The sequence below is a fragment of the Cibotium barometz genome, chromosome 6, assembly GCF_041138505.1.
Source record: "Cibotium barometz isolate CiBa-2024 chromosome 6, ASM4113850v1, whole genome shotgun sequence".
NCBI lineage: Eukaryota > Viridiplantae > Streptophyta > Polypodiopsida > Cyatheales > Cibotiaceae > Cibotium > Cibotium barometz.
In genome coordinates this window covers 20692331-20715332 of record NC_141051.1, presented here as the reverse complement: position 1 = coordinate 20715332, position 23002 = coordinate 20692331, and the positions used below count along the sequence as shown (strand labels likewise).

The following is a 23002-nucleotide window of genomic DNA, read 5'->3' as shown; positions in this document are numbered from 1 at the left end:
AGTCTTTGGAGTCTTCTTGAGGCAAGTTACCCTCTTCACCTAAGGGATAAGAAAAGCTTAATTTTGAAATATATGATATAATAAAAGTTGGGATCACACCGCAAGAAAAGGTAGATATTCAATTTTATATGAGACAACCAATTGGACTTCGCCACGCAAGTCTAAAGAAAGTCAGCTACACGGCGGTTTGGTCGGGCGAGTGAAAGCCTGACACGTAGGAATAGTGAGAAAGGATAACGTCATTTGCGCCCCCTGGCCATGATTCATCGCCAGAGTTGCCCTAATTTGCTCCTTCTCCCTCCCCGCCATAGCTAGAGATCCTTCCTGCCCATTGCCAGCGAGCTTTTCTACCCTGATCCATACCCAGGCATTGGATTCTGCCATCGCCAGACATAGTTTTCGACCTGATTGAGAGAGCTTTCATCCCCCTTTCACCCTAATCCTCCAGGTTAACCTGATTCCGCCATAGCTAGAGAGCCTTGGGTTTTAGTCTTATTCCGCCATCTGTGTGGGTTTCCTTAATCCCAACATTACCACCGAGCCCTGCGGTTTACCCTGTTTCTGACATAGCCAGAGAGCTTTGGGTTTTTACCCTATTTTGCCAGAGAAGCTTGTGTTTCCCCTAGACCCTTCGGACCTCTAAACCTAGTTGGATCTCTTCTTGCCCTGACGTTTGTCTGTCAGACTTTTCATCGGTTCCCTGCATCAGGTAGGGCTTGCTTTATCCTGCATTAGGGCTCTTCTCTGTGCATATTTGTATACGTTTTTCTTTCCATCATGGCTTGAGATCCCAGCCATGGTTTTCCCATGCTTTTGGAGGTGTCGCCCTGCATATAACTATGCAAAATGTATCTTTTCCATTTTTAAATAACAGAAACACAACATCCTTTTATGCCAATGGCAGAGATGAAGACCGTAATCTTACTGATTTTCTTCCTATCGAGCTTCTCTAAGGCAAGGTGTGACTTCTTTGACATTATCACACAAGGTGAGCCGTCGCTGAACACCGCCTGTGAAAGCTGGAGGCTTAATGCAGAGGTTGGTAACATAGTCGACTGGGTTGTGATCCCGTCTGGATGTGAAGACCATATCAGCAACTACATGCTTGGAGGACAATACATCTCCGATGTGGATCTTTTGGCCCATGAAGCAATGGCATATGCCAGAAAAGTAGTGCTCAACGGGGATGGAAAGGATGCATGGGTTTTTGACATCGATGACACTGCCCTGACTCACATCGCATACTATTCAAGAAATCATTTTGGGTAAGTCTTCCCCTTAAAGCAAGGATGATTAAAATCTCTTCATATCATAGGGGTGGTTTTATGATGTGTCATCCATGAGTTATTGGGGCTGTTTACAGACCAACAGGGCCCCTGAGAGAATGCATCCATTAGTTACTGGGGCTGTTTACAGAAGAATGCATGCCAACAGTGGCCCATCTGGGCTGCCTGAGAGATTGTCCCTGCAACTGCCTGCTTGTTTCATGGGCAAGGAATGAAAGGGGTGATAGATGCATGTAATAAGAGATTGTGTTGTATGCATGGCACATGAAACACAAATGTTTATGTTGGTTTGTCTGATGGTGATCATTTCTTTCCCTTCTTGTGGGGTTCTTCGTTTTCTGCAGGGCCACCCCTTTCAACCGAACTACTTGGGTTGAATGGGAGACTTTAGCCGTAGCTCCTGCAATTGGTTCTATATTGTCTTTATACAACCATCTTATTGAAGCACAGTGGAGTGTATTCTTTCTCACGGGCAGAGACGAGAAAAGGCGCAATGTCACAGAAGAGAACTTACTTTCCATGGGCTACACTGGTTGGACAGGTCTGATCTTAAGGTACGGCTACCATGTTAAGTCCATCAATGTTACTGTGAAATTTACCCCCATCTTAGGATATGTTTTGCAGATAGTTTAAGTGAAATGTTCTTCCTGTGAAACTGATCCTAAATTTGTATCTTTGCATTGCAGGCAGGAGTCAGAAAGGGCTCTACCGGCTAAAGTCTACAAGTTAGCCAAAAGGCTTCAGCTTGAGGAAGAAGGCTATCGGATTTGGGGCAACATGGGTGATCAGTGGAGTGATTTAAAAGGATATGTTACTGGCGAACGTGTCTTCAAAGTGCCAAATCCGATGTACTTTATACCCTAGTTCCATATCCAGACCAGCATAGTGTGTTGTAATGGTAGAATTGTTGGAGTTTTCCGAAGGGGTGAACAGTGCCCCCACAGAATCCTTTCAAGACAAAAGGATTTCATGACAATGTGACTGAATGGAATAAACTCAAGTGTAAATAATTACTTTACAGGGCTTGGCTTCTCACCAATATTTTTGGAATCTTTTACATTGTAAACTTACAAACTTATGCAATTTGGTTTTCGTGAGTATTAAATCATGATGATTTATTATTTAGTGCCTAGTGTTTTTAGTTCCAATTGCCTTTGCTCAGATGCATGTGTATCACATACACACTTGCAGGAAAACTTTCAGAGGGATTGGATAGCCCTATTCTCATGAGTATCTAGTTTACATTAGCCAGGATACATCACCACATACGGTTGTGTGATAAATTGACATATCCCTATTCTACTGCACAAGTATCTAGTTTACATTAGCCAGGATATACATCACCACATACGCTTGTGGTCTTAGCGCACATGATCCGTAATTAAGAGAATATATATGGATAGGAAAAACAAATAGTTAAAGCTTCAAAAATTGAGTTGTTCTATTTCAACAAAATGTTATAATCCCACTATGTTTTGGGTACCAAAAACTACATGATATTTACCCTAGATGAATTGATACATAAAATGTAAGTTGAATCCTGAACTGTATGGTAACCTCTTCCTCTCTCGATCTCAGTCTCTTTCAGCTTGCAAAGCTGCCAAATGCAAAAACACCACAGATCATGCTGATTTGTCAGTAAAAGAAACCGAGCTATACAAAGGCTTTGTGATGCTTTGCACATAATGAATCACTTCATGACAAATTGCACATAATTAATCACACAATATGTCACGCTCAAATATAAAGGCCATAAAAAAGCATGCCTTGAGTGCAAAGTAAACAGGTTTTACTTGACGCCCTAAAACTTGAATCCTTTTGTCTTTAAAGGATTTTGTGGCGGCACTGTTCCCCCCTCCGGAAAACTCCACCAATTCTACCACTACAACACACAATATGCTGGTCTGGATATGGAACTAGGGTATAAAGTACATCGGATTTGTTCGCCAGTAACATATCCTTTTAAATCACTCCACTGATCACCCATGTTGCCCCAAATGCGATAGCATTCTTCCTCAAGCTGACGCCTTTTGGCTTAATTATGTTGCCAAAAAAAGCTTATGAAATATATGACCTTCGTAAATTAAATAAAAGTTGGGATCACACCGCAAGAAAAGGTGGATATTCAATTTTATAGCAGACGGCCAATTGGACTTCGCCACGCAAGTCTAAAAAAAAGTCAGCTACACGGCGGTTTGATCGGGCGAGTGAAAGCCTGACACGTAGGAATAGTGAGAAAGGATAGCATCATTTGCGCCCCCTGGCCATGATTGCGTTCGTTTATTTTGACACCTTGTCATCGCCAGAGTTGCCCTAATTTCCCAGACTTGCTCCTTCTCCGTCCTTGCTTGCCATAGCTAGAGATCCTTCCTGCCCATAGCCAGCGAGCTTTTCTACCCTGATCCATACCCAGGCATCGGATTTCGCCATCGCCAGACATAGTTTTCGACCTGATTGAGAGAGCTTTCATCCCCCTTTCATCCTAATCCTCCAGGTTAACCTGATTCCGCCATAGCTAGAGAGCCTTGGGTTTTAGTCTTATTCCGCCATCTGTGTGGGTTTCCTTAATCCCAACATTACCACAGAGCCCTGCGGTTTACCCTATTTCTGACGTAGCCAGAGAGATTTGGGGTTTTTACCCTATTTTGCCAGAGAAGCTTGTGTTTCCCCTAGACCCTTCAGACCTCTAAACCTAGTTGGATCTCTTCTTGCCCTGACCTTTGTCTGTCAGACTTTTCATCGGTTCCCGGTAGGGCTTGCTTTATCCTGCATTAGGGCTCTTCTCTGTGCATATTTGTATACGTTTTTCTTTCCATCATGGTTTGAGATCCCAGCCATGGTTTTCCCATGTTTTTGGAGGTGTCGCCCTGCATATAACTATGCAAAATGTATCTTTTCCATTTTTAAATAACAGAAACACAACATCCTTTTATGCCATTGGCAGAGATGAAGACCATAATCTTACTGATTTTCTTCCTATCGAGCTTCTCTAAGGCAAGGTGTGACTTCTTTGACATTATCACACAAGGTGAGCTGTCGCTGAACACCGCCTGTGAAAGCTGGAGGCTTAATGCAGAGGTTGACAACATAGTCGACTGGGTTGTGATCTTGTCTGGATTTGAAGACCATATCAGCAACTTCATGCTTGGAGGTCGATACATCTCCGATGTGGATCTTTTAGCCCATGAAGCAATGGCAACTGCCAGAAAAGTAGTGCTCAACGGGGATGGAAAGGATGCCTGGATTTTTGACATCGATGACACTGCCCTGACTCACGTTGCATTCTATTCAAGAAATCATTTTGGGTAAGTCTTCCCTGTGAGTTGTTGGGGCCGTTTACAGAAGAATGCATGCCAACAGGGGCCCATCTGGGCTGCCTGAGAGATTGCCCCTGCAACTGCCTGCTCGTTTCATGGGCAAGGAATGAAAGGGGTGATAGATGTATGTAGTAAGAGATTGTGTTGTATGCATGGCACATGAAACACAGATGTTTATGTTAGTTTGTCTGATGGTGATCATTTCCTTCCCTTCTTGTGGGGTTCTTCGTTTTCTGCAGGGCCACCCCTTTCAACAGAACTACTTGGGTTGAATGGGAGACTTTAGCCGTAGCTCCTGCAATTGGTCATCTTATTGAAGCACAGTGGAGTGTATTCTTTCTCACGGGCAGAGACGAGAAAAGGCACAATGTCACAGAAGAGAACTTACTTTCCATGGGCTACACTGGTTGGACAGGTCTGATCTTAAGGTACGGCTACCATGTTAAGTCCATCAATATTACTGTGAAATTTACCCCCATCTTAGGATATGTTTTGCGAACAGTTAAAGTGAAATGTTCGCAAATCATTTCAAGTATCTAGTTTACATTAGCCATGATACATCGACACATACGCTTGTGTGATAAATTGACATGTAACTGTCTAAATTCAAACAGTCCATGCTCTGACCTGTTGGTGGTCTTAGTGCACATGATCCGTAATTAAGAGAATATATATGGATAGGAAAAACAAATAGTTAAAGCTTAAAAAATGGAGTTGTTCTATTTCAGCAAAATGTTATAATCCCACTATGTTTTGGGTACCAAAAACTACATGGTATTTACCCTGGATGAATTGATACATAGAATGTAAGTTGAATCCTAAACTATATGGTAACCTCTTCCTCTCTCGATCTCACACCGTCTCATTCAGCCTGCAAAGCTGCCAAACGCAAAAACGCCACAGATCATGCAGAATTGTCAGTAAAAGAAACCAAGCTATACAAAGGCTTTGTGATGCTTTGCACATAATGAATCACTTCATGACAAATTGCACATAATTAATCACATAATATGTCACGCTCAAATAAAGGCCATAAAAAAGCATGCCTTAAGTGCAAAGTAAACAAGTTTTACCTAACACCCAGATAGGTGGCCCATCAAGGTTAATTCGGCTCGGCAAACTCCTCGGTTTGTGCTTTGTGACGAGGTGAATCAAGTCCATCACAACAACCACCGCAGCAAAAGGCCAATACCCAACCTAAAAGTCCTATGGCTGTCACCAGAGAAACTGTCGGCACCAGACTCCATCTACCTCCCCTGTCTCTCTGGTTTTCCAGAGTGAGGGCTTGTTCTGCATGCATTCGTGGGCGGGGTGCCACCTGTGCAACCTGCTCACTTGGCCCCTGTTGAAAAACCTTTGAACCCCATGACAGAACCTTCTTGGACAGCTCTTTGGCCCCTTCAAGGACATTGTTTTGGCTGGCTGAGGTTTCTACTCTCTCGACTACCCGGGCGCCTCTCTTGTCCTTTCCTCGCTGCAATTTGCGCTGGGTATAGTTACCTTTCCGGTGGGCTGGTCTTTGCTCCTCTTGTTGAGCTTTGCGGCGCGCCGGTCTCTGCTCCTCTGCTTGTTGGGCTTTGCAGCGGGCAGCTTTCTCCTCCTCTCCTTGTTGGGCTTTGTGGCAAGCCGCTCTTTGCTCCTCTTCTTGTTGAGCTTTGCGGCGAGCTTCTTCTTGTTGCTCTCCATGGCAGGCCTCTTTGGCCTTGCTCTGCTCCTCTTTGAGTTCTCCATGTACATTTTGTACTTGTGCTTTCTCCTTTTGTGCCTTTGGTGCAGTCTCCTCTTCTTGTGTTGCTTTTTCTTCTTCTGTTTGTGTCATCTCTGTCTTCGCTTCTTTCTCTTCTTCTTGTGCCTCTTCATCTGTCTTATGTGCCTTGTTATCTGCCTTGTGTACATTATTTTCCTTGTCTTCAAGTTGCTTTTGTACTTCTTCTTCACCCTTTTGAGCTCCAATATCATCCTCATCACCAAGGTTGACATAAACATGATCTTTATCACCATGGTCATCACCACGGCTGTGGCCATGAACATGAACTTGACCCCTTTCTCCCCTTAGTTCTTCTAAACCCAAATCAACATCATCATGGTTACTGCCCGTATCAATGTCAGCATGGCCGTTATCAATACTGTGGTTACTGCCCATATCAAATTCATCAGCATGATCATGGTCGCTGCCACCCACATGATTATGACCAAGGACATGAGCATCGCCTTCTTTTTCAAAACCCTGTTCTCCCTGCTCACCATCATAACTGCAGTTACTGCCCATGTCAATTTCAGCATGGCCATCATCAATCATATCAATTTCGACGGCACCATCATGATGATCATGGTCGCTGCCACCCAGATGATCATGGACAAGACCATCAACTTCTGTGTTAAAACCTTTCACCTCTTCTCCCTTCTCATCATAATTACCATAGCCTGCTCCTTCTAGACCTGTAATTGATCTCAGAGCATTCAACCATCCGGCTTTCTCTATCTGCACCTTATAACCGAGACCTGCATTATCGTCCTCGGCACATTCATCTTTTCTTTTCCCCATACATTCTTCATAGAAAGGCCCATCGTCATCACTGCTGTGCTCAGCTTTGATAAATTCTTCGTGAGATTTACTGTGCACAGGGGCTTCCGAGCCCTTCCATGGAAGCTGGAGCTCTTCATCATCTGATGTGCTCAACAAAGTCCAGTCCTCAGCCATGAGAACGGAGTATATGCTGTTGTGCGCACGTGTGTATATGCTTTTGTTGCGTGCTCTCGTCCCGTGTATGCTTTTGTTGCATGCGATCCTCTCTGCAGGATGATGTGCGTCCCGTTTTGGGCAAGATATACTCTCAATTTAGTAGTTAGTCGTTTAAACGATGCTTTATTTATCGCCCAAGAGCTTTCTTAATTTGAATAACTCCTCTTGCTTTTTTGGCCCCTCTATTTCTAAAAAAGAATATTTTCCCCATTTAGGGAGTGAAAAACGTTTATTTATACGATTTTACACCTAACTCTAAATATTATATTCAGATTGTCAATTGCTTGTTATGAGTCTCAATATAAAGCTTTTTAAAAACTCTTCTAAATTTCGATGGAGATACTAAGGCATATGGAAGCAAGCTAGAAACCTTATAACATATATAAATGTGTGTGTGTGTGTGTGAGAGAGAGAGAGAGAGAGAGAGAGAGAGAGAGAGAGGATCTAATATGAGCTAATTCATTGATCTGGTAATATCCCACGCATCTTTGAAACCTTAAAGTTGCAATGAAAAATAATGTAGTTTCGTGTTTTTGATTGCTCTTTTTGTGATGATGCGTGTTTGTGACACTTGGTGATGTTGGTGGGGAGGTCTAATTGAGAGCAGAGTGGAGGTGATGAGATGTTGCTCCTTGTTTGCTATTCCTTCTCATTAGGGTTTCGTGTAGGTTTCTTTGATGTAGGCTCGTTTGGGTGTCAGAGGTGATGAGGTTGCTCCTTGTTTAATGTTTCTTTTGGTTTGTTGGTCGTCATGGCTATGATGCTGGTGACATGCGAGTGGAGGTGAGATGTGGCAACCCTTATTGCTATTCCGTTTACTATTCCTTCTTGTTAGGGTTTTATGCAGGTTTCTTTGATGCAGGGTGTGGCTCGCTTTAGTGGGGAGGTGATGATGTTGCACCTTGTTTGATGTTCCTTATGGTTGGTTATCATCGTGCTAGTGACGTCGGCCTACTTTAGAAATCTGTGTAGGGTCCATGTTGGCCTGCTTCTATTACGTGTGTGTTACATTGCTCATGTGTCGTGCTGCTATGTGAGCATGTTGTTGGTGTTGTGGTCTGTTTGTGTACGCCTCTGTTGATTTAAGGTATGAAGTTTTAAGGTTTTTGGACATCGAGACCTTAGGAGTGAAATGTCTAACGTTAGTGTAAATGTTGATTAAAGGCAACCGCGACATCAATTAATTAATGCAATTTTTTTTTCGAGTGAATAGACATGCAAGATTTTTGTCTAGTATAGTGTCTATCATATATTTGCTGCATGATGTTTTCTTCATGATTGTCGTGTCTTTCATAGCCTTGGTATTGTTCACTTTAATACAAGGTTCACTTTCTTGATACATTATTTATTTGAAACTGGCACTTTAACTTGTTTTAGGACATGACATCATTAACCTTAACTTGTAGGACACATCCTTTAATATTACAACATTAATTAGTGGGTGGGGTACATGCCATCAATTGACAAGAATACACCTATGTCAAATCACCATTAATAATGCATCACCCTTTACAACTCCAATTTCTTAGAAGAAAGAGTGTGAGGTAGGATTTGAACCTATCTCACAAGGTTGAAGTACAAAAGCCTTACCACTTAGCTATACAACTTTGATAATTGTAAAGGTATTTTAAAATATAAATTTTAGTTTTTTAAAAGTTAACTTTATTAGATATTGAAGACAAAAGGTAGTTTTTATGAAATTAGTAACAATAATAACAAAAGTATGTGTATTTGTTAACACTCATATATTTTTTCAAAAGCATGTGCTATTTGAATTGAAACTTAGTCTTTATTTCTATTTTTATGAAAAAGGTATTAAATTCATTGTAGCACACATAATTATCAAGTTTTATATTGGTTTAATTTTGTGTTTTTTATATAAGTTATTATACTAAATCATTGTATATGATGCATTAACTAGATATAATACATTAGAGTAGAATATATTATTCATGTACTTTAATTATCAACTAATATATAAATATTCATTATCAAGTGACCTCACTTGATATGTTAACTTTTTTTTCTTAACACCCTCGTATGATGCAAACATCTGTGCAAAGGTGTTAAATGGTATAAACAAACTCAGATGACGTCCTTAGAACTTGTTGTGTTGATGGTTTCATTGTTTCCATGCATATATGTTCTTATCTTATTCTTGTATGTTGCAAGGATGTCTGTGCAAGGACAAACCCATTCTTGGATAAATAATGGTGGTAGACTCTAGTCTACTAATATTATCATTTGGATTAGCCAAAACATACATGGAATTGTAAAAGAAGATTCCCTCTAATGCTAAATGGCTGGGTGGGTTGTCATATAGCAATGTGCCTATCTCTATATGGAAGACATTGATTATTCCACTGATGACTGCATTCTGCCACTCTTGCATATTCGATGGATATAAAGCTGCAAGAAAATTTTAATGCTTAGCTATAGAGCACAAAACAATTAGGTATTGAACAGAAAAAACAAAGACTACTTACTGAATCTTACTGTTTGTCTTAGATCTTGTACTTTCATCGTGGTGATGTAGCATTATGTCCATGTGCATATAAACATGCTGCACAAGGACTCTATTGCACCATTTGGATACCTACAGAACTCTATGATCCTACCTTTCCAATGCTTGTTAGGATCACCAATGTCTTTTCGTTTTACCTTAAATGCTTCTCGGTGCTAGGTCTCATTTGGATCCAGTCTGACTTCCTGAATGCTTCTTGAGTGCTGGGTCTCATCGTGATCCAGTCCAACTTCTTGAACTGCTGAGGGATCCAACTGCCATCATCATCCTTCCTGTTGAAAAGCTCCACACTTTTAATGCTGCAGTAGATGTGTTTTCTCCTAGAGCTCATCTACAAAGGGAGAACATAAAATTATTACCATTTCGATGGTGGACACAACAATCTAAATAACTAAAATAAAACTTTAAAAAAATGTTGTGAACCTTACACTCGATTTTCCTTGTAGTTGAGTTGACAAATAACCCTATAAGTTTCACAAATGACATCATGGTTAGTAAGGTTCCGTATAATAGATAAACATAATAAACAAAATAAAATCACAAAGAAACCGTGATTAGCAAACATAGCTTAAAGAAGTTTACTAGATTATTAAGATGGAAGAAAAAAGAGGCCGAGAGAAGAAGAAGAAGAGATGAAGAAGATATGGTGAAAATGAGTTACACACAAGAGAGGTAGGAAACGAAGAGAACAAAGTTTAAATTATGAAGAAAGTAAAACTCAAGTTTCTTCTAGTCTCTAGACTAGTTTTCAATTAGTCTAGCCACTTTTCTTGAGATTCCTTCTCACATACGTTGTTTTTAAAGTTTGGTAGGTGGTATTCAGGCCTGACATTCTTCTATTTTTTTAGTTTTATGCTAATATATTTTATTTTTCTTTTTTGAGATCAAACTTGTGGGGACTACTCTGACAAAAAAGATCCATGTTACATGGATCTAGAATCTAAGCACTCTCATTGGTGGGTCTTATATTTTTTTAATGGGTTCCAAGAGAGATCATTTGGAGCCCTAATTTTCCCTAATGTTGGATACATAAAGAGACTTGAGATAAGTGCAAGTGATATGTTCATTTCTTGAAAATGGCCCCCTTTTATATGGGTGAGTACAACATTAGCTTTGCTAGCTCCCGTGGGATGACTTAGCTTTGCTCATGTGGCTTCTTGCTGGAAAATATCTTCTTTGGCTTACTCAACTCACTCCCTACTAACTCCTGTGCTCAATGGCACCACATTTCTCAAGACTCCATTGATGCACATGAATTCCCTAGTCTCGTTTGTAGTCCATTTCCAAGGGCAGCATCACAAGAATGTTAATTAGGAGAGAAGTATGTCTTGGTTGTAGCCCATTTGTAACAAATGCAATAGGAAGATGCAAAACCAGGCTCATTCAATATAGTGGCAAGACATAGCAATACATCGTTGTTTTGCAAGACAAATTTAGTTACTACATGGGTTCAGTGCACCCTTAGTAATCATTATGGTTGGTTGTTTTAATGCTTACGCATTACACGCTTAAAAAACACAATTAAAACAAACAACTAAGGAATAGATAAGATGTTTTTTTATTCATCATAATCATAGAGTTACATATCATTGTTTACATAGGTACACAATTATATATATGTGATCATGCTGGTGTCATCTCCTAGAGTATCCCTCCATCTTCACATACGTTGAACCAATCATATGTCCTTGTCAAAGATGGTCACCCTCTTTGCATGGACAACAACTAACAAATTGTCACTAAACATGTCCACTATGCCTCCTATAAAGCCTCCAGTGCTTGTACTGACCAATGATATGGCAGCAGTCGGCTTGGCGATCTCAAAATCTCTTATTGCTTCTCAACATGAGAGCATCATTGACCTCTTGTACAAGTCGGTGGAATGGGGCTACAGGGATAAGGTGGTGTACTATCTTCTGATAAACTTTATGTGGCTTAAGGCTATTGTGACTGGCTCTTATTGGGGCTGGGGATTAAGCTCAAGCTCAGGCCCAGTCTCGATCTCATGATCAAGTGGTGAAGGCATCAGTCTTCTTACCTTTAGAGGCATCACTGTCTTTGCTATCTACTTTATGTGAGCCGTACTGCTTTATGTGAACCGTACTTCTTAAAAATAAAAAATGAGAAATGATGATAGCTTATGTTTATAAAGTCAACCTAAGCAAATTTTAATTTCTTTGATTAGATGCCAAAATTAAGCCCAAAACTTTCAAAGTTATCATAAGTGCATGAAACTTGAGGTGTGTGTAGACCAGGCACTAGAGATCCCCGAAAACAAATTGGGCTGATCTGAGGCTTATGATGCCCCTAGTTGAAGGCTTACATGTAGTGGCTTGGATCTACAGCTAAAGGTTTGCATGTGGGGGCTTGGATCTATACATCCAAGCCCCCATACGTGAGCCTTTGGTTGAGGGAAAATCAACCCAATTTATTTTATGGGTGCTCTCTAAGGCCTAGTCTACTCACACATCAAGTTTCATCACATTCTGACAATGTTCAAAATCTGGGGTATTCTAGTGCTTGATCAGACATCCACATGAAAATTTGGCTATCCAAGTGATATTTTTCTTGTAAAATTTACATAATGTTCAAGTGTGTCAAGTTTCGGTAATATCCAAAAAAAATTATGGACCACGGTAAGAATATTGAAAAGTTTAATGCAAAAATCATAATCACTTCATAAAGCAAAATCATAACATTACAATAAGAAAAGTACAAAGTCCAAATCTGAGTACAAGGTGCGACGGCACAAATTAAACACAACAAAATGCTAAAAAAGTACTAAGTACAAAGCTTGATTTAGTGCGTGTGTGAGACCCCTCTGCCCCCTCCACGCACCGGCGGATTCTAGGTTGCTAGCAGCGGAAGTAGCTTCCTCTTGGGCGAGGCAGGGTTTCCCACTCGGGGCCTTGCCCTCAAATGTCCGGACACGAGACTAATCTGGTGGTCATTCCGAAACCGAAGCCGGGAAAATTTCCCTTGCTCGGAAAACGGGGACGATTCCACCTTTTTTATTTTCTTAACAAATTTTCTAACGGGGTCAGGAAAACGATCACTGACTTAGTTTGAAGAAATCAACGCTTTTTTCCTAACCGAAATCAGGCAGAGCCGTTGAACTAATCATTTGAGAAATTCTTCGGGTTTTTATTTAACTACTCAAATTCTTAGCGTATTTTTATTATTTCAATTTAATTATTAAAACTCCACTGATTCCAGCCTAGCCCCATCCGCCCCATGGGTTAGCCACCACCCAACCACTGGAATTGGTAGAACCAGACAATTACTCACCCACCCATAATTGAATGTCTTTCTTAACTTTTGATTTCGAATACAGATACGCACACACTCCTCTTTAAAACTTTAACATATAAAATAATCCATTGACAAACAGTTATTGGTTGTTACAAATGTCATAACTCAAAAATTCCATCCAGTCCCTTGTTTCTCAAAAAACAGTATCACTTTGGACTCTCCCCGTTGAGACCAATTGGTCAGCAGAGCGAGATCCAGTAAAACAGATTACAATAATCATTTTGTCCATCATACATATCTTGCACGACATACGCATGGGTGTCATAGGCACCGTGAGCCCATGCATCGCCTGGTCATAACCCTCCAAGATCCTCCTTAGGTGTCCTGGCACTTCACTCAGGGAGGATCGCTTCGTCGGCCCATCGTACCGGAAGCGCACCATTTCTCAACCATACCGAGGCTGGTTAAAGACCTGGGCAGGCTTTGTCGCGTGAGCCATCCTTTGAACTCTCCTCGCCAGCTGTTGCAACCGAACTTCCCTTAGAAAGACATATACCAAATGCTCCCTCCAGCATTCTGGCGTAAGACAGTCCTTTAAGAAAACAGGGTTTCTAAGCAAGTTTTTAGTTTGATTTTCTTTTGAATACAAGGAGTATTTCTTGAATCAGTATCCCCAAAACTTCTTGATCGGAATTCTGAATTTCATACCAGAATTCCTTGAATTCTATAACGTTGATCCACAGATCAATTCGAAGGGTCTCAAACTTAGTTTCAGATTTGGTAGGAGTTTTGAGTGTATTTTTCTAAACTGGTCACACCTTCTTTCCTCGAAACTGACGAAAGAATTTGGTCTTGGTTATAGTCTGATTCAAGGTTCGAGTCGGATAAGATTTTTCCTGAACTATCTTTCTCGAAAAGGTTTGATAATTCAGTTACTATTTTACTGAATTTCTTTCTTTGAATATTCACTTAACTGATTTCTAAATTTGTTATGAATTCCAATGAGGAATAAATTAATCATTTATCTGAATATTCAATCTCGATAGATTTCCTGAATTTTCTTTTTACAATCCATGTGAATATAAAACGATAGAAATTTCTCTCTTAGAGTATTTAATTATTCATTTATCAAATACTCATAGAATTTAAACATAGAATTTAAGAGAATTCTAATTTTGATATACAAATTCTTTATGCATCTATTTATGCATAAAAATCAACTTCAATGGGAATAACACTTTTATTAAAAAAATCCTTTTATGCATCTGTTTATGCATAAAATCAAATTTAATAGGAATAACACTTTTATAATAAAAAAAATCCCTTTATGCATCTTTCTATGCATAAAAATCAAACTTAATAAGAATAACACTTTTATAATAAAAAATTCCATTATGCATCTTTCTATGCATAGAAATCAATTTTAATAAGAATAACACTTTTATAATAATTTTTTTTTTTAATAAGAATAACACTTTTATAATAAAAAAAATTCCTTTATGCATCTTTCTACGCACAGAAATCAAATTTAATAAGAATAACACTTTTATAATAAAAAATTCCATTATGCATCTTTCTATGCATAGAAATCAATTTTAATAAGAATAACACTTTTGTAATAAAAAAATTCCTTTATGCATCTTTCTACGCATAGAAATCAAATTTAATAAGAATAACACTTTTATAATAAAAAAAATTCCTTTATGTATCTTTCTATGCATAGAAATTAATTTTAATAAGAATAACACTTTTATAATTAAAAAAATTCCATTATGCATCTTTCTATGCATAGAAACCAAATTTAATAAGAATAACACTTTTATAATAAAAAAATTTCCTTTATGCATCTTTCTATGCATAGAAATCAATTTTAATAATAATAACACTTTTATAATAAAAAAATCCATTATGCATCTTTCTATGCATAGAAATTAATTTTAATAATAATAACACTTTTATAATAAAAAAAAATCCATTATACATCTTTCTATGCATAGAAATCAATTTTATTAGAATAACACTTTTATAATAAAAAAATTTCCTTCATGCATCTTTCTATGCATAGAAATCAATTTTAATAAGAATAACACTTTTGTAATTTAAAAAATTTCCTTTATGCATCTTTCTATGCATAGAAATCAATTTTAATAATTAATATCAGTGATATCCATGCATATTCATAGGTGAATATGTACATGGAGTAATTAGAATATTTCTTTTAGATGCAAAAATGGTGGGAATTACTCTTTTGGAATAACATAAAAACAAACTTTCTTTTTCACAAAATTCTGGAAAATTTTACCGTAACCTCCTTTGTATGGCTGACCATTTCTCATTTTTATCTTTCTTCACTTAACTTAATTAACCCAATTTAGAATTATAGAACTCTAATCTACACAATTTTCTAAATTCAAGAGAGTAAACAATAAGAAGAGTTTAATTAATCACTTAGTTAATGTTTCTAGGATTAAGAAAGTTTGGAATGTAAAGAAGAGAAGAAGGGGGTGGCCTTTTCATCAAAGGCATAGCATTTGAATTTAATTCAATCATTTGTAAAACATAAAAATCAAGAAAACCATAGATTTTTCATTAAATTCGTAAACAAAGTAAGAAAATTAACTTACATGGAGCTTGTAAGCTCTACTTTGGCTTGAGGGATTGAGGGTTCTACTCTTGTTTGAAGTAATAGTAGTGGCCACCTATTCACTTTGGAGAGGATTAGGCAAAAAAATTAAATTATTAAAAAATTCAATGTGAGGACCAGGAGTAGAGTAACAATGCATAAACACCATTAAGCTTTTACAAAAGGGGGAGGCTTCTATTTATAGGAAAAAGTGAGCAAAAAGTGAGCCTGTACCCAAGCAAACTGATTCTAGAATTTTCCAGATCAGTTTGGTCAATTTTTGACCATTTTTGGATTAGTTTAGCTTACTTTTTGGAACAGTTCAGCTTACTTTTTGAGCTTACTTTTTGGAGAGATTTGAAACAGGAGAGAGGAGAGATGAAAATATCTCATTAAATTGATTAAAAATTGGGGGTAATGATGAGAAAAAGGCGCCTACTTCATGAGGGGAGATCCCCACACTGAGGTGTCAAAATTCAATTTTTTAATTCTTTTCTTTGGTCCTTAGTCCACTCTTCATCTTATGTGAGCATTTACTCATTTTTGGGGGTTTTTCTTTTATTCTTCAATTTATCTCCTCCCTACATTTGGATTAATCTCATTGGCCTGTCAAACCTTTGTTTGGACCTTAATCCAAAATTTTCTGAAAACAGGGGCCCTTAGGCTAAGGTCTTTTGTGCACATTATAATTTATTTCTAATGCACCTTAGGAATTTCTTTTTAAACTTCTGTTTCGGAGGAATTCATTTTAATAAGAAGGGATATTTTTCCATCCAAAGATATCTAAAAACTGAATTATCTCTTTCTAGAATATTTTCTCTCTCTAGGCCAAAACAGGTAGAAACAAGATCTTTTATTATTCTGAAAAGGGGATTGACTATAGGGGAAGAAAGTGGACATCTTGAGGGGCTGGGAAGGAATCTTATATCCTCTCCAACTTGAAAAACGCGAGATGTCCTCATCTCGCAAACTGGGGGGGTAATCCCGCATCAATTCAGCTTCTTTCTCCCCCCAGGTGGCGTCTTCAAAAGGATAGAACTTCCATTTCTAATAATTCTCTCAGAATTCTGTTCCTGAGAACCTTCTCTCGAACATCAAGGATTTCTTCAAGTTGGAGTTCCATCTACCCTTGGGTTGAAGAAGTTAAGAGTTCATCATTAAGCACATGAGTCGGGCTTGGTACATACTTCTTAAGTAGGCTGACATGAATTACATTATGTACTTTGAGATGAGGAGGCAGAAGAAGTTCATAGGCTAAGTCACCTACTTTCTTTGTAATCAGATATGGCTCACAGTATCTAGGGGATAACTTCTTGTACTTCCCAAGAGATAGAGAACTTCTTTTGGGGCGTACTTGAATGAAGACCATATCCGCTTCTTCGAATTTTCTGCCCGACCTCTTCTTATCTGCATACTGCTTCTGTCTATCCTGGGCAGCTTTTATATCCTTGCGAATTGACTGCATCTACTGCTCCATGTCGTCAAGCATCTGTCTGGACATCTCGACCCTAATCAATGGGTCGGACCAAGTTAATGGTGTTAGGCAGTCTTGCCCATACTACAGAGCTTTGAAAGGGCTCATCTCCCGATACTTCGGTGATAAGAAGCATTATACGCAAATTCGACTAGGTGCAGATAGCTTAGCCACTTCTTGGGTTCCCTGCCAGCATGACTGCAGTATATCTTCGATTATTTGGTTCACCCTTTTTGTTTGACCATCGGTCTCGGGGTGGTAAGCTGTGCTGAGATCCAAGAAAGTTCCTACTGCTTCGAAGAATGCAGTCTAGAATCTTGACGTGAATTTGGAATCTCGATCGCTTACTATTCTCCTGGGTAGGCCATGCAATTTGAAGATTTCCTTGAGGAACACTCTGGCCACATCCACGGCTGTTATGTGCACATTATATGTGCATATACTAGGAGGCTAACCCACATTAGGCTTGTGAGCATGGGAGCATGGGAACAAGCTCTAGTGGAGCATGGGTTAGGACTAACCTTAAGGGTTAAGATTAGGGTCAGGCATCCAAGGGTCACACATGGAAAATGGAGAATCAAGAGTGACTTAAGGGCCCTCCTATATAATAGGGGCATGGGGCACACTCAAGGGATGTTCTCTTGTGTAGAGGATTGTATCTACATTCTTGCCATTTCACTATAGAGCTGAGCGCTGTTGTATTGGAGTTATACCTCTTGGTGGTATGGGACACTAAGGTTAAGGTATGTGGTACTCCATTATATTTCATGTGTGCAACCCTTGGGGCTCGGGTTGGGTGTGGTAGAGTTTATGTCTGATTTATGCATGTTTATGCATGTTGATTATCTAGAGAGATCTTAGGGTTTTAATAGTGGTATCAGAGCAATCTCTAGTTAATTGTTGTTGTTTCTACTTTCTTATTCCAATTTTTGGTATTTTTTTAAAGTAAATTTTTATATTTACTAAATAAAATGTTATTTTATTGGTTTATTTTGGTGATTTTGCTGTGCGCCCCCCCTCCCCTTATAAAATTTTTAAAGCCTTTAAAACAAAAGCTTATAAGCTTTTTTTAAAAAGTTTTTTTAAAAATATATATATATATTTGAAATAGATATATTTTGGCTCAAGTTATTTTTCAATTGAAAAAAGCTTGGAAAAAGGGAAAAAAATCTTGAAAAAATATATTATTTCTCTGAAAATTTTATTCTTTCTTCTAGAATTTTTTTTCCTTTAACCTTTTGGCTTTCCGCATTCTCGAGAAATCTTTTGACTTTCCGAATTCCGGAAAATCTTTTGACCTTTCGGATTCCGGAAACTTTTGACCTTTCATATTCCCTTTTTTTTTTGTCTTTTCATTTTCCCAAAACTTTTGGCTTTCCGTATTCCGGGAAAACCATTGGAATTCTGAAATTTTTTTGACCGTTCATATTCTAAATGCGTTCGGTGAATTAAAAATTTCAAAAAATTAGTAGAAAATTAGTAGAAAATTTTGACCGTTCATATTCTAAATGCGTTTGGGGTGAATTAAAAATTTCAAAAAATTCTTGAAAATTAGTAGAAAATTAGACAAAGGATATTTTAATTTTTTATAATATTTGAGATTGGTGATTGGCATGTGGTATGTCCATTTGGGCACCCGTGACCATTCAAATTCTTTTAAAAATCTATTTTTTGGTCCAAAAAATTAAGAAATCCATTAAAATTTTTAAAATTTCATTGGATTTGAGAATTGTCGGGCGAAATTGGAAATTTCGTGGACAATGGGATTCTCATGAGAAATTAGGAATATTCTAGAAATTATTTTTAGAGATCCTAGAAATTGGTATTTTGGCAAAATTACTTGCTAAAAAGTTTCTGAAAAATTATAGGTTTGGAGTGCCATAAGATGGGTTTTGGTGGTTTTCAAAATTAACATATTTTGAGGCCCTAGAAAATTAGGAGAAAAATCATGGTAATTCTTTTTTCTCGAGAAATCTTATTTTCGAGGGATTTTTGGTGTTATAGTACGTTTTTTATGTACTCACACTAAACAAATGCGGGTTATTCGCATATTATTAATGCGAGCATGCCTTGTATTAATACTTTATTCGTTTGGATTGATTCTAGACGATATTTTCATGAATTTTTTAGCTAATGTCTAGCCACCAAATGCTAATTAAAGCATTTTTCTTATGTGCAATTGTTTCTAGTGAATTAATTTGCTAGAACTTTTGGTCAAGAGGGATCAAGAGAAAGGTGAAGAAAAATTTAATCCAGATTCATAGAGAACTCATTTACCATGGCTCATATTGACTTCTCGGTCAATGACAATGTCGATGACATGAGTGATCATCCCAACTCTGGAAGGGAAGATCATAAGTTCCATGAAGAAGAAGAGGAGGCGGTAGCAAAGAGTGAATTTTTGGAGGTGACACAACGTCTCAAGGCTACTATAACAAAGTGCCATGATGAGATGGAATCACTTAAGGTGCAGATTTTAACTCTGCAAGAAAGCTCTTCTAGCCACCTCATCTACAGCTACCAAAGCAGTTGCTCCGTCTTTTGCACCAAAGGTGTATGGTGGAGAGAAGAAGGAGAAGACACAAGAATGTGTGGATGCCTGGCTTAACAGGTGGAATACACACTTTGCTTTTCACCCTTTCACTGATGTGCAGAAACTGCAAATGGCACAGGGTTTATTAAAGAGGAAAGCTTTGACTTGGTGGAAGGATCTAAAAGAAGATTCTATTCCCACTACTTGGCTAGGATTTGAAGTTGCATTCAAGAAAGAATTTATCCAACCAGAGGATGAATTCGAAGTTATTGCCAAGTTGGTTAAAAATAGCATGCTTAATCAGTCTTTTGATAATAACTATATGCAAAAGTTTAGACAGTTGGCTGCTGCTAAAGCCAAGTCTGATGATCATACTTTGTGTGGTATTTTTATCAATGGTTTATCTCGTGATTATCAATACGAGGTGAAGAAATGCAAAGTTAAAACGGCTGAGGTCAGGCTGCTCAGGTTTTTCATAAGACAATGGTTGGCGCTAATTCATCAAAACCAACGTCAAATGAAAAGAAACCCACGTTCACTTATTCAAATAGTGGACAAAAAAGGAAATTGGTTTTCACACCAAAACCAAAAAATGGTGACAATGCCAGCAAAAAACCAAAGTTTGTAAGGAAAAACTCACATGCTTTACGTGCAAAGAGAAAGGGCATACAAAGAAATTTTATCCTTTGAATGAAGCTACAACAACTTCAGCGGCATCGAAAAAGTTTATTCCAAGGAAATTTGTACACATTACAGAACTTTAAGGTAAATTCTCTAAAGTTAATGTTTCGCATCTTGAAGGAACCCAACATTCAGATTGTACTTTCAATAAAGATGTTTATGGTCTAAACAAATTATTTCGTGTTTATGGATCAGTGAAAGGACATCAGGTTCATATTTTGTTTGATCTTGTAGTACTCACAATTTTATTCACAATATTGTGGTACAAAAGATGAAGCTGGAATCCATGCAGAATGATCACATGTACAAGGTCAGGATGGCTAGAGGACAAGTCCAATTTTGGGACAAGAAGGTGTCAAAATTACCATTAGACATCCAATTGTACTCAGATAGGCTTGATTTTCATGTCATGAGCTTGGGTCATGTGGATATAATTTTGGGAATGGAATGGTTTCATAGTAAAAATAAGAATTTTTCTATTGATTGGGTCAAACATTTGATATCTTTCCATCATAATGGAAGCCTTGTAGCTCTTAAAGGAAACATTGTTGTACCCAAGGAAACTTTTATCAATGAGCTGAAATTAATGGAAGATATTTTTAACTATGAACTTTTCCAGTTGGTTATGGATCCAGTGTCTTCGTGTATTCATTTTGATGCAAACACTGTTTCTTTAGATGTTTGGGAAAATAAAGTGTTAAGTTCCATTAAAAGTGAATTTCAGGATGTATTTCCTAGTGAATTGCCTCATGGATTACCTCCTAAACGAGAGGTGGACCATAAAATAGAGCTAGTACTAGGGGCAGAACCTGTTAGTATTCCTCCGTATCGGCTTAGCCAATCTGAGGAGGATGAGGTAGCTAAACAACTAGCTGAATATTTGAGGATGGGTCAAATTAGACCAAGTAAGTCTTCTTAGAGTGCACCAGTTCTCTTGGGTTAAGAAAAAAGATCAGGGTACCTGGAGGATGTGTATTGATTATAAACGTCTTAACAAGGTTACAATTAAAAATAGATACCCATTACCTAGATCAGATGATCTTATTGATAGGTTGCATGGAGCTAAGTATTTTACAAAGCTTGACTTACGAACCGGTTATCATCAGATCTGTATAGCAAAGGAAGATGTTCCTAAAACTGCTTTTAGGACAAGATATGGCCATTATGAATTTTTAGTGTTACCCTTTGGTCTCACTAATGCACCAGCAACTTTCCAACAGATGATGAATGATATAAAATGTGTGGTGGTTTTCTTAGATGATATTTTGATATACAACAAAACTTTGAATGAGCATGAGAGTCATCTTAAAGAGGTTCTAGGAAGGCTCAGGAAGAAAAAACTATATTGTAAATTATCTAAGTGTGATTTCTTTAAAAAGGAATTGTTATATTTAGGTCATAAGATCTCTCTCAGGATGGCTTAAGTATAGATTTGGATCAGATCCAAAAAGCTTTGGAATGGCCAGTTCTGCGTACGGTCAAACAGCTAAGATCTTTCTTAGGTTTTGTGGTATTTCTTCGAAAATCTGTTAAGGATTATTCGAAGTTGACTGTACCTTTTACCAATCTTCTTAAAGGTAAAAATAAAAAGTCCAATTCTCCAATTGGTTGGAATGATAAGCTACAGGAGGCTTTCAAAATTTTGAAAAATAAAGTTCGAGATGCTCTTGTGTTAGCTTTGCCAGATCCTAGCAGACCTTACATTGTTGAGACTGATGCTAGTGATTTTGCGGTAGGCGTAGCTTTATTCTAGGATGGGAAGCTTGTGGCCTTCGAGAGTAAGAAACTCAATGATGCACAAACTAGGTACCCAGTTCAGGAGAAAGAGTTGTATGCAATCATTTATGCTTTAAAGGCACGGAGACAGTATCTTTACAGGTCTCAGTTTATGGTCTTGACAGATCATCAATCTTTACAGTATATTTGTGATCAACCGGACTTAAAAGGTAGAAAAGCCAGATGGGCTAAGTTGATGTAGGATTTTGATTTTATGATTAAATACAGAAAGGTAGCTTAAATTGCATTGCTGATGCATTGAGTCGAATTGGTGAAGTTAATGAACTTTGCTTCACTGAGATTACTTCTAACTTGTACGATTCACTCAGGGAAAAATGCAGCACAGATATTTTCTTTGGAAAATTTTAAAATTTGGCAAAATCAAGGTCCAACTCTGAAGTAGATCAAAACTTGGTGAAAGGAAAAGCCAACCAATTTTTTCTTTGGAATGGTCTTTTATTCCGAAATGATAAGGTTTGCGTGCTGGATGTGACGGAAATTAAGTTAAGGATCCTATTTGAGTGCCATGACGCATCATCGGCAGGACATCCTGGCATACAGTGTACCTTGGCTTTAGTTAGAAGGACATTTTATCGGCCAAAAATGAAAGATTTTATTCAGAGTTATGTGGTCCCAATGTCATCAATGTCAGATAAACAAGGTTGAACGCCTTAAATCTGCTAGGTTATTACATCCTTTGGATATTCCGTCTAAAAAGTGGGGAAGTATTTCCATGGATTTCATTACGGGACTTCCACATACCAGCAGGGGTCACGATGCCATTTGGGTAGTC

At 38.1% G+C, this 23002-nt stretch overlaps 3 protein-coding genes across 5 annotated transcripts; 2 read left to right on the top strand and 1 right to left on the bottom strand.

Annotated features, from left to right (window-relative positions):
- The first annotated feature begins 247 nt into the window (after positions 1-247).
- LOC147637510 (acid phosphatase 1-like) lies at positions 248-2409 on the top strand. Of its 2 annotated transcripts, XM_086799293.1 has the most exons (4): positions 248-709; positions 905-1265; positions 1631-1840; positions 1973-2409. In XM_086799293.1, exons 2-4 carry the CDS (start codon positions 907-909, stop codon positions 2148-2150), a joined length of 747 nt encoding a protein of 248 aa, XP_086655419.1. In that variant the 5' UTR covers positions 248-709; positions 905-906; the 3' UTR covers positions 2151-2409. The 2 variants fall into 2 exon arrangements, with proteins under 2 accessions (XP_086655419.1, XP_086655418.1); XM_086799292.1 differs by lacking the exon at positions 248-709 and having other exon boundaries at positions 740-1265.
- A 906-nt stretch (positions 2410-3315) lies between these two features.
- Positions 3316-8716, top strand: LOC147637508 (acid phosphatase 1-like). Of its 2 annotated transcripts, XM_086799291.1 has the most exons (3): positions 3319-4591; positions 4843-5031; positions 8194-8716. In XM_086799291.1, the coding sequence occupies exons 1-3, from the start codon at positions 4218-4220 to the stop codon at positions 8201-8203; spliced, it is 573 nt and encodes a 190-aa protein (XP_086655417.1). In that variant the 5' UTR covers positions 3319-4217; the 3' UTR covers positions 8204-8716. The 2 variants fall into 2 exon arrangements, with proteins under 2 accessions (XP_086655416.1, XP_086655417.1); XM_086799290.1 differs by lacking the exon at positions 8194-8716 and having other exon boundaries at positions 3316-4591; positions 4843-5281.
- On the bottom strand, positions 5326-7395 carry LOC147637509 (uncharacterized). The gene is made up of 2 exons (XM_086799289.1): positions 5677-7395; positions 5326-5482 (listed from the first exon to the last, which is right to left on the bottom strand). Exon 1 carries the CDS (start codon positions 7302-7304, stop codon positions 5706-5708), a length of 1599 nt encoding a protein of 532 aa, XP_086655415.1. The 5' UTR covers positions 7305-7395; the 3' UTR covers positions 5326-5482; positions 5677-5705.
- Positions 8717-23002: the final 14286 nt, after the last annotated feature.